The sequence below is a fragment of the Triticum urartu genome, chromosome 3 (assembly GCF_003073215.2).
Source record: "Triticum urartu cultivar G1812 chromosome 3, Tu2.1, whole genome shotgun sequence".
NCBI lineage: Eukaryota > Viridiplantae > Streptophyta > Magnoliopsida > Poales > Poaceae > Triticum > Triticum urartu.
This window is the reverse complement of record NC_053024.1, coordinates 38799843-38818163: the sequence shown is the minus strand read 5'-3', so window position 1 is coordinate 38818163 and position 18321 is coordinate 38799843. Positions and strand designations below refer to the sequence as shown.

General features: G+C 43.7%; 1 protein-coding gene and 1 pseudogene across 1 annotated transcript; both read left to right on the top strand.

The window, feature by feature from the left end:
* The first annotated feature begins 8075 nt into the window (after positions 1-8075).
* On the top strand, positions 8076-8649 carry LOC125547834. Its single transcript, XM_048711593.1, has 2 exons — positions 8076-8229; positions 8360-8649. Exons 1-2 carry the CDS (start codon positions 8122-8124, stop codon positions 8519-8521), a joined length of 270 nt encoding a protein of 89 aa, XP_048567550.1. The 5' UTR covers positions 8076-8121; the 3' UTR covers positions 8522-8649.
* Positions 8650-9924: 1275 nt separating this feature from the next.
* Positions 9925-13194, top strand: LOC125546590 (annotated as a pseudogene).
* The last annotated feature ends 5127 nt before the right edge of the window (positions 13195-18321 follow it).

The window sequence follows — 18321 nt, the reverse complement described above, 5'->3', positions numbered from 1 at the left end:
GTGTCACCAAGATCTATCTATGGAGTCATCTAGCAACGAGGGAGGAGTGGATCTACATACCCTTGTAGATCGCGCGCGGAAGCGTTCAAGAGAACGGGGTTGATGGAGTCGTACTCGTCGTGATCCAAATCACCGATGATCCTAGCGCCGAACGGACGGCACCTCCGCGTTCAACACACATACGGAGCAGCGACGTCTCCTCCTTCTTGATCCAGCAAGGGGGGAGGAGAGGTTGATGGAGATCCAGCAGCACGACGGCGTGGTGGTGGAAGTAGCGGGATTCCAACAGGGCTTCGCCAAGCGCTGCGGGAGGAGGGAGATGTGTCATGGGAGGGAGAGGGAGGCGCCAGGGGTTAGGTATGGTTGCCCTCCCTTCCCCCCACTATATATAGGGCCAAGGGAGAGGGGGGAGGCGCAGCCTTGGCCCTTCCTCCAAGGAAGGGTGCGGCCAGGGAGGAGTCCCTCCTCCCCAAGGCACCTCGGAGGTGCCTTCCCCCTTTAGGACTCATCCTTTCCCTTGATTCTTGGCGCATGGGCCTCTTGGGGCTGGTGCCCTTGGCCCATATAGGCCAAGGCGCACCCCCTACAGCCCATGTGGCCCCCGGGGCAGGTGGCCCCACCCGGTGGACCCCCGGGACCCTTCCGGTGGTCCCGGTACAATACTGGTGACCCCGAAACTTGTCCCGCTGGCCGAAACATCACTTCCTATATATAATTCTTTACCTCCGGACCATTCTGGAACTCCTCGTGACGTCCGGGATCTCATCCGGGACTCCGAACAACTTTCAGGTTACCGCATACTAATATCTCTATAACCCTAGCGTCACCGAACCTTAAGTGTGTAGACCCTACGGGTTCGGGAGACATGCAGACATGACCGAGATGACTCTCCGATCAATAACCAACAGCGGGATCTGGATACCCATGTTGGCTCCCACATGTTCCACGATGATCTCATCGGATGAACCACGATGTCAAGGACTTAATCAATCCCGTATACAATTCCCTTTGTCTAGCGGTACGATACTTGCCTGAGATTCGATCATCGGTATCCCTATACCTTGTTCAATCTCGTTACCGGCAAGTCTCTTTACTCGTTCCGTAACACATCATCCCGTGATCAACTCCTTGATCACATTGTGCACATTATGATGATGTCCTACCGAGTGGGCCCAGAGATACCTCTCCGTTTACACGGAGTGACAAATCCCAGTCTCGATTCGTGCCAAACCAACAGACACTTTCGGAGATACCTGTAGTGTACCTTTATAGCCACCCAGTTACGTTGTGACGTTTGGCACACCCAAAGCACTCCTACGGTATCCGGGAGTTGCACAATCTCATGGTCTAAGGAAATGATACTTGACATTAGAAAAGCTTTAGCATACGAACTACATGATCTTGTGCTAGGCTTAGGATTGGGTCTTTGTCCATCACATCATTCTCCTAATGATGTGATCCCATTATCAATGACATCCAATGTCCATGGTCAGGAAACCGTAACCATCTATTGATCAACGAGCTAGTCAACTAGAGGCTTACTAGGGACATGGTGTTGTCTATGTATCCACACATGTATCTGAGTTTCCTATCAATACAATTCTAGCATGGATAATAAACGATTGTCATGAACAAGGAAATATAATAATAACTAATTTATTATTGCCTCTAGGGCATATTTCCAACAATTATTCCCTTTATATTCGACGAGAAGCCAGTCGTGACCTTCATACTGAGCAGGCATTCAAAGAAGATTTCTTTCTCTTCTTTCGTAAGAGCGTAGCTGGCAGGACCTTTATACTGCTTCGGAGGCATGCCGTCTTTTTCGTGCAAAGGTTGCAGGTCCTCCCATGCCTCAGGTGTATCTTTTGTCTTCCCATACACGCCCAAGAAGCCTAGCAGGTTCACACAAAGGTTCTTCGTCACGTGCATCACGTCGATTGAGGAGCGGACCTCTAGGTCTTTCCAGTAGGGTAGGTCCCAAAATATATATTTCTTCTTCCATATGGGTGCGTGTCCCTCAGCATCATTCGAAACAGCTAGTCCACCGGGACCCTTTCCAAAGATTACGTAGTGTAAATCATTGACCATAGCAAGCACGTGATCACCGGTGCGCATGGCGGGCTTCTTCCGGTGACCTGCCTCGCCTTTGAAATGCTTGCCTTTCTTTCGACATTGATGGTTGGTTGGAAGAAATCGACGATGGCCCAGGTACACATTCTTCCTGCATTTGTCCAGGTATATACTTTCAGTGTCATCTAAACAGTGCGTGCATGCGTGGTATCCTTTGTTTGTTTGTCCTGAAAGGTTACTGAGAGCGGGCCAATCGTTGATGGTCACGAACAGCAACGCCTTAAGGTTAAATTCCTCCTGTCTGTGCTCGTCCCACGTACGTACACCGTTTTCATTCCACAGCTGTAAAAGTTCTTAAACTAATGGCCTTAGGTACACATCAATTTCGTTGCCGGGTTGCTTAGGGCCTTGGATGAGAACTGGCATCATAATGAACTTCCGCTTCATGCACATCCAAGGAGGAAGGTTATACATACATAGAGTCACGGGCCAGGTGTTGTGATTGCTGCTCTGCTCCCCGAAAGGATTAATGCCATCCGCGCTTAAAGCAAACCATACATTCCTTGGGTCCTTTGCAAACTCATCCCAGTACTTTCTCTCGATTTTTCTCCACTGCGACCCGTCAGCGGGTGCTCTCAACTTCCCATCTTTCTTTCGGTTCTTACTGTGCCATCGCATCAACTTGGCATGCTCTTCATTTTTGAACAGACGTTTCAACCGTGGTATTATAGGAGCATACCACATCACCTTCGCAGGAACCCTCTTCCTGGGGGGCTCGCCGTCAACATCACCAGGGTCATCTCGTCTGATCTTATACCGCAATGCACCGCATACCGGGCATGCGTTCAGATCCTTGTATGCACCGCGGTAGAGGATGCAGTCATTAGGGCATGCATGTATCTTCTCCACCTCCAATCCTAGAGGGCATAAAACCTTCTTTGCTGCGTATGTACTGTCGGGCAATTCGTTATCCTTTGGAAGCTTCTTCTTCAATATTTTCAGTAGCTTCTCAAATCCTTTGTCAGCCACAGCATTCTCTGCCTTCCACTGCAGCAATTCCAATACGGTACCGAGCTTTGTGTTGCCATCTTCGCAATTGGGGTATAACCCTTTTTTGTGATCCTCTAACATGCGATCGAACTTCAGCTTCTCCTTTTGACTAATGCATTGCGTCCTTACATCAACAATGACCCGGCGGAGATCATCATCATCAGGCACATCGTCTGGTTCCTCTTGATCTTCAGCAGCTTCACCCGTTGCAGCATCATTGGGCACATCGTCTGGTTCCTCTTGATCTTCACCAGCTCCCCCCGTTGCAGCATCACTGTATTCAGGGGCACATAGTTGTCATCGTAGTCTTCTTCTTCACCGTCTTCCATCATAACCCCTATTTCTCCGTGCCTCGTCCAAACATTATAGTGTGGCATGAAACCCTTGTAAAGAAGGTGGGGGTGAAGGATTTTCCGGTTAGAGTAAGACCTCGTATTCCCACATTCAGTGCATGGACAACACATAAAACCATTCTGCTTGTTTGCCTCAGCCGCATCGAGAAACTCATGCACGCCCTTAATGTACTCGCGGGTGTGTCTGTCACCGTACATCCATTGCCGGTTCATCTGCGTGCATTATATATAATTAAGTGTCCAAATTAATAGAAGTTCATCATCACATTAAAACCAAAGTGCATACATAGTTCTCATCTAACAACATATAGCTCTCCAGAGCATCTAATTAATTAAACCATACATTGAAACTATGTAAAACATTTCAATGCGAAAACAAATGCGATCATAATCGCAACCAAGGTAACAATTGATCCAACGGCATAATGATACCAAGCCTCGGTATGAATGGCATATTTTCTAATCTTTCTAATCTTCAAGCGCATTGCATCCATCTTGATCTTGTGATCATCGACGACATCCGTAACATGAAACTCCAATATCATCTTCTCCTCCTCAATTTTTTTTATTTTTTCCTTCAACAAATTGTTTTCTTCTTCAACTAAATTTAACCTCTCGACAATAGGGTCGATTGGCATTTCCGATTCACATACATCCTAGATAAATAAAATCTATGTCATGTTGGTCGGCATAATTTTCATAAACAATAAATAAACCAATAGTTATAAAGATAATATACATACCACATCCGAATCATAGACAGGACGAGGGCCGACGGGGGCGGATACCAAAACCATCGCACTATATAAGATGCAATAATAAATGTAAGAAAATGATACAAGTATCTATCTAAACATACAAGTAAGAATATTTTTCCTTTCAGAAAGAAGATAAGAACAAGAGGCTCACCATGGTGGTGTCGGTGATGAGATCGGCACGGGTGATCGACGGCGGTGAAGACGGGGACGGGGCGTGACGGAACGCTAAATCTAGACAAATCTCGAGGAAAATGGAGCTTGGAGGTCGAGCTTCGAGAGGAGAAAGCTTAAGTAGTGTGGCTCGGGCATTCCATCGAACACCTCATGTGCATAGGAGGTGAGCTAGGGCACCACAAAGCCCTCTCCCCCTCGGCCAGAAAAAACAGAGCACTGTGCTCTGCTCTTGCGCGAGGGGGTATATATAGGCACCTCATTGGTCCTGGTTGGTGACATGGGCCGGGACTAAAGGGGAGCCTTTGGTCCCGGTTCAAGCCACCAATCGGGACCAATGGTGGTGGGCTAGGAGCGAGGTCCATTGGTCCCGGTTCATCCCACCAACCGGGACCAAAAGGTCTAGATGAACCGGGACCAATGGCCCACGTGGCCCGGCCGGCCCCCTAGGCTCACGAACCGGGACCAATACCCACATTGGTCCCGGTTCTAGACTGAACCGGGACTAATGGGCTGACCCGGCCTGGACCAAAGCCCTGTTTTCTACTAGTGTTGTGTGTCTCATCGGTTCATGTACGTGGAGACGAATCAAAAGTAATGACTAATGAAGCTTGAACAAAAATAGTTGGTACCTGCGTGTTGATAGCGTAAGCACGTCCAAGTTTTTCATTTAGCGACTAGATGGACATGAGTATGTGAGTATGTACTCTTGGCGTTTTGAACTTCACCCAAATGCAGTTTATCTATAGTCCCAATACACATTTGTGAACGATGTTCCTACTTAGCCCCTCGTTAATTTCATCAAGGATTGACAAAACATATTGTATTTGGAGGACCAGGGGTATAAGTTGCATAAATAACCTTAATTTACCATAAAAATAGAATGTCTCACGTTTAACATGAACTGTCAACCATTAATATAGTTCATATAAGAAAAATGTTTCAATCATATCTTAATGGATGTATGTATTGCATTAATTCTATTATATCACCACAACAATGTGTCCACTCTCATATCGCATAGCAACATTAGTTAGCTCCATATGCGCAGAGAATTATATATATTGATCAATATATATATGAGTGGCTTGAGACCAGAGTGATCATTGCATTGATTGTACAAGAAAATAAGGAAATATAGCATAAGAAAACACAGTTAGGATAGTTGGCGCAAGGCAATAAGGCGATGTCTCTACCATCGGGGGGGCTAGAGTGCGTTGGAGGTGTCTTTTGGAGGGCAGGGCGTTGAGCTGGCAAAGCGATGATGATGGCCACCACAATGGGAGGGCCATCAAATAGCACACGCACACACACGCGCGCGCACACACAGGCACCCACGCAACATGTAAAACAGTGGTCCCACCGGAAGCTCTCATTCTTTTATGTGATTTGTATCATCCCAAAATTCTAAATTTTGAAATGTTATATTAAATAAATAGTTTTGATTGATTTCTTAATTGTGGTGTGGTTGCATGTGTGAAATTGAGTGAAATTACTTTTTGAAAGTTAAATGAGAGGGAATAAAAGGACTTTCCCAAACTTTCACCTTCCATTTCTGATCTCCATGAATTCAAATTCATTTCATCACAAAACCCTGGGGTGAAGATGATATGACTTCTTCCATTTAAATAAATGAAAAGGGTTTTTGAAAATATTTCAAATTCAGTAACTTTATGCAACTCAATGATTTTCATGAGAGAAGATAAAATGACTTCTTCAAATCGTATGAAATATGAGTTGTAAGTTTAAAAGAATCAAATTTAAAGTCCCTTTAAAATTATTTTCAAATTTGGAGTTATTTGGTTTTTATTCAAATTAATTTTCTCCAAAAATAAAATATATGGAAAATAGGGTAAAATTATTCCCTACAGTAGAAAAATGGAGAGAAATAAATCTGAAATCATTTTGGTATTTTTAAAACGATTTTATTGGGTTTTATTGCAGTAGTAGCACTGTTTGCTTTTTTTAAATTTTTGCGGATTTTGTTTGACTCTAGAAAAATGTTCATGTTGTAGAAATCTTTTTATGAAACTTTTGAAGTACAGTATTCCTATATAAAATTTTAATTTATATTAATTATTCAGTTTCTCCTTTTCTGTTTCTATATAAAAAACTGTGCATGCGCCAGGAACTAACTGGCGCCCATGTGCGCAGCATAGTAGCCTCTGGCGCTCCATTGTTTTTTTCTCCTAAATGGGCCAGGCCCAGCCAGCCTTTTCCTTTTCAGATTTTTTCCTTCCTTTGGCAGAAAAAAAAGAGAGAAAATGGAAGTACGTACGCGCGCGGCCGGCCGAACCGCGGCCTTTAGGCCGCTTCCTCTGTTTCTTTTTTTTCGTCTACATTTAGTCTCACATTGTCTAGCTTTTAACCTTTAAGCCTTTTTCCCATCTATAAATTATAGACCCATAAAGCCTTTAAAAATTATTCAATTCGGGTTAAATCAATATTTTGGTTTGACTAGATTCATTAAAGAAAAATATATTTCTTTTCTCCGGTGGGACTTCTGGAAGTTGTCTTTTCTCTCTGAAGTCATCTTTTCTCTACCTTATATAAGTATCTTTCTTCGTATTTTTTTTATACTTTCATAGCTTATTATTTTTAGACTAGTGTACGATAGAATAATTAGATTATTAATTAGTCTCTGTATTTATACATTAGATCTAGAATTCTTTTAGCCGTAACTATTTTTTTCGTAAAACAGCTTGGCCCTGATTTTTTAAATAGCACAACTTTTTACTCGTTCATTCAAATTAGATAAAACCAGCGCCTGCATTTTCGTCTTGATTCCATCTATCTAGTGAATCTATCAACTGAACTTTTTGCAACTTTCAAATTTTGAAATTTGTTCAGATTCATATTCAAACTTGTTTTGGTTATAACTTGAGTTTTATAACTCCTATTTAGTTAATTCTTTTTGTAAATCGGAGCTCTTACCTAAACTTTCTGATAAGACCAAATTCACCCAATTTTGGTATTATTAGAAATTGTTTTCTGTTGCAAGAGTTAATTGCTTGTTTTTGAAGTTTTCCGAGTTCTTTTCTTTGATTCTTTTGCATGAGTGCTTATGTATGCAATTGCTTGCTCATGATAGATTGACCGGAGTGTGACGAGTAGAACTATCAGGAGTTGAGTGTGAATCATCTCGCGCAGGCGATACCGCTCGCTCCGAGCATACACAGCAGCGCCCATATTCTGTGGGTTAACGCATGAGGCAACAAGTGCAAGCAGTAAATGATTCTCAAATCAAAAAGTGCAAGGAGTAATCCCTACTCTAGCATATTTTGCAGCTAAAAATATACTCTGTCTATAAACTTCTATAGGACACTTTAGGTTACTCTTAAATTTGAATAAAAATCATCGCCAAAGATAAGTACTAATAATCACAATTAATAACCTTCTTCCATGAGCATCCATGCAGTAGCTATCCACTTGTCCATACACAATATATATATCCATTCCCTCTAAAACAACATATATATCCATTCCCCCTAAAACAGGATATATATATATATATATATATATATATATATATCCATTTATTTGTTACTTGGATTAAAGTATTAATAAAACATTTAATTCATGCTTATAATTAGCTAGGCAGTCACACCAATGTATTTACGGTCTATATAAACACACACAAATCACAAATAACAACACAGGGAAAAGAAGAACTATACATACGTGAAGTGTAGTTAGCCTCCTCTTGTACTATACATATGGCGATGCTGAAGAAGAACACGAGCGCCCTGTCCTGCTTCGTGGCCGCCCTCATGGTGGTCATGGCTGCCACCCTTCTTCTCTCCTCATGCGATGCCCACGAAAAGGTTAATCATTTGAATTTTCTATTTAATTTGCAATGTCTCCGTTGAGATCAGACGATGAAGCAACTTTTTTTAGATTGGATATCTAATCTGTACATGTTTTAATTGTTTGTTTCTTTACACCCGTATGCAGATGGATAAACCCCGTGCTTTCCCCCTGCCGGCTTCGTGCTACTCCAAATACTTCCCAAACTGCACCGATGAGCGGTGCAAGAAGTTCTGCGGCGGCAACGACATGCCGCCGGTCCCCGGGGCTTTCTGCAATGACGACAATAACTGTTGTTGTCCCATTTAGTTAATTATCAGTGCTTCTGAAGTGTTCTAGGAAGAAATGGAGATGTCAATAATATAAGCAAGAGATTATACCTTTCTAAATCTTTGTAAACCAGCTTTTTCGGCAATTTTTGTAGTAACGATTTTATCATTGTGTGTCTCATTGGTTCGTGTATGTGGACACAAAGCAAAAGTAATGACTAATTAAGCTTGAACAAAAATAGTAGTTGGTACCTGTGTGTTGATAGCATAAGGAAAAACAAGTTTTTCATTTATCGACTAGATGGACATGATCACGTGAGCAACTACCCTTGGCGTTTTTAACTTCACCGAAATGCAATTCTATCTACACTTCTGATACACATTTGTTAACGATATTCCTACTTACCCCCTCATTAATTTCATCAAGGATTGACAAAAATATTGTATTTGGGGAGCGGGGGTACAAGTTGCATAAATAATCTTAATTTACCATCAAAAATCGAAGTGTCTCACGTTTAACATGAACTGTCAATCATTAATAAAGTTCATATAAGCAAAATGTTTCAATCATATCCTAAAGGACTTTTGTAATTGCTACTATGGTCGTCAATGAGCACATTTTGTAGGATGTGGCCAATGTTTAGGGGGTTAATCCCGGGCCATGCTCCGGCCATGAATCATAATAGGGAGAGCGGCCATTGCCTACTCTACAACGATTATTTCCAGTCCACATGCCCACCCTATAATGTCAAGCTTTTCCGATGACGTTTATGAATGGCTAGACATGTGTTCAACTGTATCCAAGAGGGAGTGGCGGAGTATGATGATTACTTTAGATACAAGAATGGTGCCCATGGAAGGGTTGGCTTCTCCTCTTGTCAGAAATGCATTGCGGTTATCCGGATGCTTGCATACGAAATTCCTGGTGATCTTCTGGATGAGTATGCCCAGATGAGTGAGTCCACATGCCTTGAATCATTGTATAGGTTCTGCAAAGCTTTGGTTGTTGTGTTTGACCTGGAGTACTTGAGAGAATCAAATGTTGCAGACACAACCCAGATGCTGGTGATCAATAAACATGGAGCTAGCAAGATGTGTGGAATGTGATGGTAGACGAAAATCATGCACAACGTGATTGTAGACGATGAGCATGAAGACATCATCTACGATCAAGGGTTTGATTACCAAGGTGAAAGTGTAGAGACTGAGCATGGACCAGTAACGTTCACAGAGTTCACACAATCTCATCATGAAAGATGTTATTGGGTAACTCACATTCAATTTCAAAATAATTTGGTTAAGCATATGTGGACTCATCTACGCAACCAATAAATAAATGTATCAGATTTGGTTGAGCATATAACGTTCTGTTGTGATTGAATAAAAGGAAGTGATTGTTCCTTGAAACAAAAATGGTGAACCTCAAATAAACCCCCCGTCGAATCCCCTCCCTCCCCTCCCGCCCCGGCGCTCTCCCGTTCGCCTCAATCCGCCGCCAATCCGGCGCAGATCTCGCGGGGGCTTCGCCGCACCTTCACTACGGCCGGCGTCGGCACCACCGCGCCCTCGCTGCCGCTGCATCGCCGCATTCGCCACGGTGAGTCCATTCCTCTGCCCTCTCTGCTCTGTTCAAGAAGCCCCAATGGCGGCCGCGCCCGTTGATGCTCTACCGCTCTGCAATTTCCATGGACTAGGATTCACATCTACTGCTATCAGTATTACCCCCACTGAATCCCTCCACCATTTTTGTTTCTGTATTTGCTGCCAACAGGCCAGGTCAGGTGGCCTTGATCCTCCATCCCCGCCTCCACCATGGAATCTGCAGATTGGTCCTCGCTCCCGGCGGACCTCATCCGCCGCATCGCCGACGGCTTCCTGGCCACCAGCGACCTCGACTACTACATGGACCTCCGCGCCGTCTGCCATAGCTGGCGCTCCGCCACCGACGACCCAAAGGGCACCCCGGAGGACCCTCGCTTCCGCCCCCGCCACTGGGTCAGCATCGACAGGACCTGGAGCAACACGCACCTCCTGGTGAACACCGCAACCGGCCGTTTCCTGCGCAAGGAGCTCCCGGTGCTCCGTGACTATTTCATTGACAGCACCACCCCGGACGGTCTCCTCATCTTGATGGACGATAAATCCCCTCACATCTTCAGTGTACATGGCTGAACCTGATATGCTTGCCCTTTGATCAGGCTGGCTGTCAGAGGTATCTACACTGTCGGCGAGTTGGGATCGGTGGCGCCATTTCCGCTTGCCGTGGCCAGGAGGATCTTTAATCTGATGAGGTTTTTCAATGCTGAGCCTGTTGAGTCGGATGATGAAGATACTCCATGATGTCCGAGGAAGAATCCATATGGAAGTTTTGGATAGGATATGGCAACCGCTGTTACCTAATGCAGTCATCTGCTGGAGAAATGCTGATCATCATGAAGCTAAAAGATGGCATGGAGGTTTACAAGATGGACACTGAGAGCTATGTACTCGAGCATGTGGACAACATTGGTAACCGTGCCGTCTTCGTCAGTGGTTATTGCAGGTGCGTGTCTGTTAATGCTGACAAATTCCCATCCATTGATGCCAACTGCATCTATTACATAAAGAGCGATGATTTTTCTCGTGATTACATCTACATGTACAACCTCAAGTCCCGCAGAGAAGAGCAAGTCTCTAAAGACATATCTTGTGTTTCTCGCCCTTACACAATTATTCAGCTCCTCTCCAGCCTTGACCTCTGGTAGCTTAAAGGGAGTGTAAGCTTCCATCGCTGTTAATGGTTGTGTTCTTATGGTTTTATGTTACCTTTGTAATGACATTGTGTTGGCTTCAGATTTTCAGTATATTTAAGCTGAGGCTTGCTCTGTGAAGCTGTCTTGTTTTGGGCACAAGTCTGATCGAGCATAATAGAATTTATGTGATCTGAAGGTATCACAGGTTTGATCGATTATAATACTAGTAGCATTTATGTGATCTGATGTTGGTGTGTGCAGACGCACTGGGAGTGATGCCTGTAATCTAACATACTTTCTGAAGTGAAGGATAAGATTGTAGATTTGCACTTTTGGTCTGGGTTAGTAGGAGTTCAGGACATGTATATTTTCAGTTTGTTGGGAAGCCGAAGCTAGAGATTTCAAAGCTGCATTGTGAAATATACTTCACAATTGTGTGTGTAGTTTACCAAGCTGTTGTGTGTGTTGCTGGTTAGGGAACAAACTGTTGTGTGTGTAGTTTACCAAGCTGTATAACAGAACCTGGTAAAAAGAAACTTTCGCTGTTGCTGAGAGATTTATGAGGTATAAATCCAGAGTCTGATGCACCATTTTGTAGCAACCGAAATCATAGGCTTAACGTACTTTCTCTGTCAATGACCACCACAACACACCCATCAGCAGAGCCCTTCCGAGAAGAAAAGGACATGACCTAGTTCATTCGAGGAAGGTGACTAGGAAACCTAGAGTATTTAATGTTCCTTTAATCTTGATGTAGTATTTTCTCCAATTTTCTCTGTTGAAATATTTATTTAGCACCATCTGGGTTCAGTCCCTCTTTTCTTTCCATTTTCCCACTGTTTAACACTTCAATTTTGTAGTTTTTTTGGGTATTGGTGCATACGTATGATTTGTGTTTTACTTTTGGGGATTTAGTCGTGCGTTTATCACATTCTGCTGCAGAGGCACAAGAAAGGAGGTAGCAGTAAAACTGAAAGAAGTGCAGGCAACGGACCACAGTCTCCTGAATCTCACAAGTCAGATTTATAAGGTGAGGAACGGTCGCTCACTCCTTAAAAACAGATAAAGAACATGCCACGGGGACTTTGCAACATTACAATCTAGGACTACATTATATTATGATCTGATTGTATTGGTTTCAGCCCAGTTTTCTGTAAATTAACTGGGCAATTCTCTTCTTCTTAATTAATCGGTGAGGCAATTCTTTTGCCTCCGTTTTGAAAAAAAATAATGTTGCTGTCCTTGGCGTCATGGACTTCCGCTGTACAGGACAGTGTAAACCTATGATCAGGCGCAGACTGAAACTCACGGGGAGGTGGCAGCCATACGGCGTGTCTACCAATCAGGCAGATTAATGGCACTACTGGCATAGTGACTGACAAACCAAGTAACCTCAACTTCAATTATTAGGCTGGGGTTGGAGGTGCTCATGCAGAAAAGAAATAAGTGGACAATGGCGCATGTTTGGAAAACAGAAAGAAGGAAAAGAGCAAAACGCCAGCCTCCAAGCACTTCCGCCATAGTTCAGTTGAATTTGAACCCCATTTTGCCTAATTTTAGCTTCGGCTTGCTATGGCCTGGCAACAAGTCGACCTGTCCATGTTTTGCATGCTGTTGTATGGTTCAATTTGGGAGCCGACCATCTTGGCATGCTTCGTTTATTTCCGACTTTACACCCCTCAAGAATTCGGCATGGCTTAACTGGGTCCTTCACTCGGTGTTTGGAATTGGCTACTTATAGTGGTTGGAGATAAGAATAGCATATAGATTGTCTCTGTACCAAAAGTGGTTGTCAAACAAAGCAGGTGTGTCATTATCAAGTTGATGTTGCCTCCAAAAATTGTTGTCAAATTGTCACAAAATTAGTTCCAGTTCATCTTCTTTGTGCACTGTCCTCTGCTACCTTTATTCAGAATCCTAATTCTTGTAACAAAATGCAACATCCTCGCGATGTCGAGGCTCTCAGTACATATATTGATTGTAAGTTGAGGTGACAGGCAATTTTCGTGGTTGATCACGGCACGCCGAAGCTCCTTCGTGAGATGCATCATGTATGATGCGATGATCTGCCTTATTCTCCTACGTGATGATTCGTGCGTTCAGCTGTTTGCATGAGAAGTCGTTCAGAGAACGACGATCAATCGCTTCTTTGTTGTAATATACGGATGATGAATCTGGAGCTGTTAATCTCAGTTTTCGTGTCTTGTCCGTAGCTAGTGCCTAGTGCATGCCCATGGTATTAAAACCAACAGGCATGCATGCTGCTGGGGCAACAAATAGCCATCGATCAGGCCGGCACGATAGTGTTCCTGTGAGTGGATCCACACGACGTCCTGCTCATATTCACGTGGGTGAAGTCTTTGGGGAAAATATTTTCAGAAATCAACCACAAAAACTAGCTTGGTGCGGTTCCGAGTCACAGGTAGGGAGAGACACGAACAACTCTCTTACATCGCATTCCCATGGGTCCCATCGCAAAGCAGATTTTTTTTTCTTTCAAAAGGGCCCAAATCATCACAAACATGGTAAAAATTACAACAAAGGCCCTGCACCACCGAACGATCACTACCGCCAGAACGAGCGGCCGATGTGCTGTTGCCACAGCTCTTTGCCAGAGCCCGTTTGACCATTTAGATGATAGCCGGAAAGTCTTCGTGCATGTGACCCTAGGTACCAGCGTCCCAGAGCCCTAGTCGTCGCCATTAGAACCCTCGAGTCAACCTAAAGCTTGTGACACCAAGTCTCGCTGTCGTGCACGCTTGATAAAAAAAACCCTAACATCATTGCCCCAAGGAGACGACAAGAATCTATGCCGGAACTTTGCCGACTTTGTCCCTATGGATGAACTCGAGGTGGATCATAACCCGGAAGACTAGCTCGAAGATGAGGCGTTGTTATTTGTCGAATGTCGTCCTTGTGAGAAAAATAATCCTAACCTAAACTATTCGCCAGAGCCGGCACCTGGACCCTAAGGGACAAAGCTGACATAGAAGCATCGGTGTGAGCTAACACCAGTCGTTTTTTATAATTTATTCACTAATTTGTACTAATAACTTCTTAATTGAAGTTGACCCATTAGAACATATACTACCTCGGCAAACAAATATAGGACATTTTAAATCACCAAAATAGTGACCTAAAACATTTTACATATTGTTTACAGAGGTGGTAGCTGACACCACAGGAATTTTTCTTTGTTTTGTCCCTGGGATCCCCTCCTGCCTCTCCGTTACCAACTTTCTGAACGGCTGACAGAGGGGAGATGAATCCTTGGCTCGCCAGTCAAGCTTGAGAGGGATGAGTGTCGTAACCGCTACAGTGTGAGGGAACTGCGACCCCTCACCTCAAAAATAAAAAATCAGGGCCGGCACTGCGACAAACCCTAAACAAGGATACGTATCGTGATTGCTATCCTGGTGGTTTCACAACCACATCCATGCACCTATAGTCGGTAGTCCCAAAACCGGACATTTTTTTTCCTACAAAGCAACGCTAACTAAAACATGCTGCAGATTTGGGACATGCAGAATCATTTTCAGGGCGTCTATTCTTGGGGGCATACGAGAAAACAAAAGCTTGAGCGATGCCACTGAAACCGCCATTTCTCTAATAAAATAAGGTAGCTCTAGTTCAACATGCATCATGCATGCATGCCCGAATAAAATAGGCTAACCACATGCAAAAAGCGTGTCGGGGCAAACTTTTTTTTTTCTGAAGACTAATCAGAATCATAACTACTACTCCTTCTAGACATATCGATGGTCTCACCTGCGTTCCAGAGTCTTAGTCGTCCTGGCTGTCGTCGAGAACCACTTGGCCTCTCGCCATCCCCGTGTTGTGAAGATCATGTGTATATGCAAGGTGCAGAACTGAGCTTCAGTGACATAACATGTTAGTGACTCAACTGCACCTGCAATTACATCACTGAAGCAGAGGTGCACCTACACCCAGTGGCGGAGCTAGTGAGGGATAATTGAGGGGGGAAATGGTGAAAAATATTTTTTTGTTGGGGGCAAAGACTGCATTTCTCTCCATTTGCGGCACCCAAAACGAATTTCCTTCACAAAAGATTCATGGGCTCGGTTGGGGGGTTGGGGGGGGGGGGCATGGATACACATAGCTCCGTCAGTGTCACATGGTAACCTAATTTCCTTGCCCTATACCATGGTTTTATCCAAAAGATACTTTTTCTGGAAACTAATTAAAGACATTTCAAATCACTAAAGCCTTTCTACATCTTATATTAATTTACAAAGCGAGTATTAATAATGGTGAATTCGTGTGTCGATGAGAGGGAACCATTCTGTGTCATGGTGGAATCTTATGACTCGACTGTATTTACTTTTATACTACTTTAGACGGTGGAACCTATGTGCCATAATGTCACCGTAAGTCCGTGAAAGCGTGATGTAGCGCATGTTGCGTGCAGGAACAACTCAAGAAAATTTGGCTTGACAGAGGAGCAAGGTCGGTGCCCCGCCGAATGTGCTTGGGTGGCGTGAAAACGACAATATATCATCTAAAAGATTTCTAAGAATAACCATAACCACCTACAAAAGAGTTTAACATAGTATCTAAACATTACTAGATTTATCATGAAATATTTTTTTGTAACACCCGTGAAATTTAAACATCCATGATTCTAATTCTTAGTAGATGTCATGTGACCAGTTGTGTATGTGTCTCGGTATTTTCAGAAACCCGAGAGCAGTAAATCAGAAAAGAGCGGGAGGGATTAGGAAAGAGCGTGGGTCTACTATCGGAAAGAGACCCTAAAAACATATAGGGGCTCCACGACAATGACGCTTATGAGTGTCCTTGCCTTGCTGAAGGTGTTGCAAGGAATGCGTACCCCGCATGCAGCTTGTTCAGCTTTCTCTTCTTTGCTTCACATGTTCCTCCAAAGCTACGTTAGCGAGGCACTGATCCTCATGCTCTTGCGACACTACTACCTCCTTCGGGGCTCCTCACCACGGAGGGCCAACGAAGCATTTTAGCGAGAGACTACCACAAGGTCCTTTCCAACGGGCCTAATAATGTAGACGATGATGTCTCTTGGAGTGTAGGTTGATGTGTCCGATGCTTGTTGGCCGATATTTCCGGCGCTAATGTTGTTGTGCTCTCCATCTGTGACCTTTCGAGATTGCTCTATATTGTCCCCTAGTGTAATGTGCTGCCTCGATAGCATCCCTCTATTTTGCAAATGCAACATAACATGTGTTGCATCGCACAACCAACCTATACTTAATTCCAAATATTTTAGGAGTTATTTCTCGCATTGTATTGTAACTATGCACTTGGTGTTTTGTGTTTTCTTTGTTCTTGCTTTGGCAAGAGGTATTGCCTCTTGTGATGTCAGGGTTTTTGTTCTAGTTTCTCTTATAAACTTGATCAATATCTTTTGGAAATGAGATCATAAATCTAACGAAGACCGAGCCTGGAAGGAGGAACGCAAGTTGGAGGTTGGGATCGTAATCTTGACTTGACAACCATGCTACGGGGGTACTGACCTAAAGGTTCACCGGCCATGGGCCCTCAAAACGTAACGTGCCCCTATGATTTTGCTCCACTTGACGCTGATAGCCACGAATGCAAAACAAGCAGGCTAAAAAATGTTAGGTTTGGAGAGTAACAGTACGATCAAAAGACCCCCTTTAGCTTTCGTTGATTTTCCACTTTTCCTTCTAGTTGAAATACCAGCGTTCTGCCGTTTTAATTTTCTCTGAAGAAAACATTAATTGTTTGGGTAGGGACAATATCTACACATGATTTTCCAAGATGGCGTATTTATATATCACATAGTATTCTGCTTGACACTCATGTGATTATGTTGGTAAAATAAGGTCAGCCGTAAACTTTTTCATTTCTAATAATGGAACACGTCATTTTTTTACCACAATAATTGAACATGTCTTTGTCTGCCTAGGTACAGTAAAACTATCGAGCTGCCGGTTCCAAAGTAAGACTACTCACAGTAGAAGTAACATAGATAGTAACATCACATATATCTAGATAAAATAAATGACGTGACAAACAATAAAATGAAGAAAAAGAGGCATGTAGTAATATAGCTAGTTACTAGTACTAGTATGAGTAACATCACACATATCAAGGCAAAATGAGTCTATAGCCTAATAAATAAAGTGTTGCATGTTACCACACATATATTACTTTCCACTATTCCGTTTTATGTTACTCCACACATATATTACTCCCCACCGATCTTCGTGCCTATGCATGTTGCGACACTACTACCTACGACGGCGACAACAGCGGCAGCAGCGGGACCAACGATAACAACTCCGGACCGCAGGTGAGATCCTATAGTATATGACTCTAGTATTATTCCCTTTTGCTATGATGCGTCTCTGTTTGCTATGATGCGTCTTCGTTCAACTAGGTTGACTACACTTTCATCACAGACATGGTCAACGGCAGCGACCTCGGTGAGGTACTTGCTATAGTGCATAGTACAACGGTTCACTATCCACCGTCATTATAGCTTAATCAATTTTCTATTCCTAACTAAATATGGTACTGCTACATGCATATAGCTTGCTGCACAAGTTGCCATTCAGGTGACGGACGGCCTTCAGCTGGTTCCTCTCAACTCTCCGGTGGCGCCGGCGCAGGTGAGATATCGCTACTCTACGCTATATGATTTGATATTTAGTTTTGAGCCACCGTGACATGTTCTGCGTCCCGTCTAAAGCGCTCTCTCTCTCTCTCTCTCTCTCTCTCTCTCTCCCTCTCTCTCTCTCTCTCTCAAACACACAAGCACACTTTAGGTTTCCCCGTAGTCTTCCATCTCTTTCACTCCCTGTCTATTCTCCAATTATTTGCCATGTTTGTAGTGGATGATGCTGATGCGACGATTTGGTTGCACAGAGTGGAGACGACAATGACAACCATTATGACAACTTCAGTATAAACATAGACCCAATCGATGAGGAGCCGTCTACCAGAGTAGTATCTTCAGTGCAGCTCTCACAAGCACTGTGGACAGTGGCCTTGCTCACTCTGGCCATCGATATTGGCACTGCGCTCTACAAGCCAGCCAGAGGCACGCTGTTCGGCCACAACAAGCTCGCCTATTACCTCACCCTCA

What these genes read in the sequence shown, in the direction of transcription:
- LOC125547834 (XM_048711593.1), top strand. Translation starts at nt 8,122, where the DNA reads ATGGCGATGCTGAAGAAGAACACGAGCGCCCTGTCCTGCTTCGTGGCC. An exon ending in CATGCGATGCCCACGAAAAG is followed by an intron (nt 8,230 to 8,359) that starts GTTAATCATTTG and finishes ACCCGTATGCAG; the next exon opens with ATGGATAAACCCCGTGCTTT.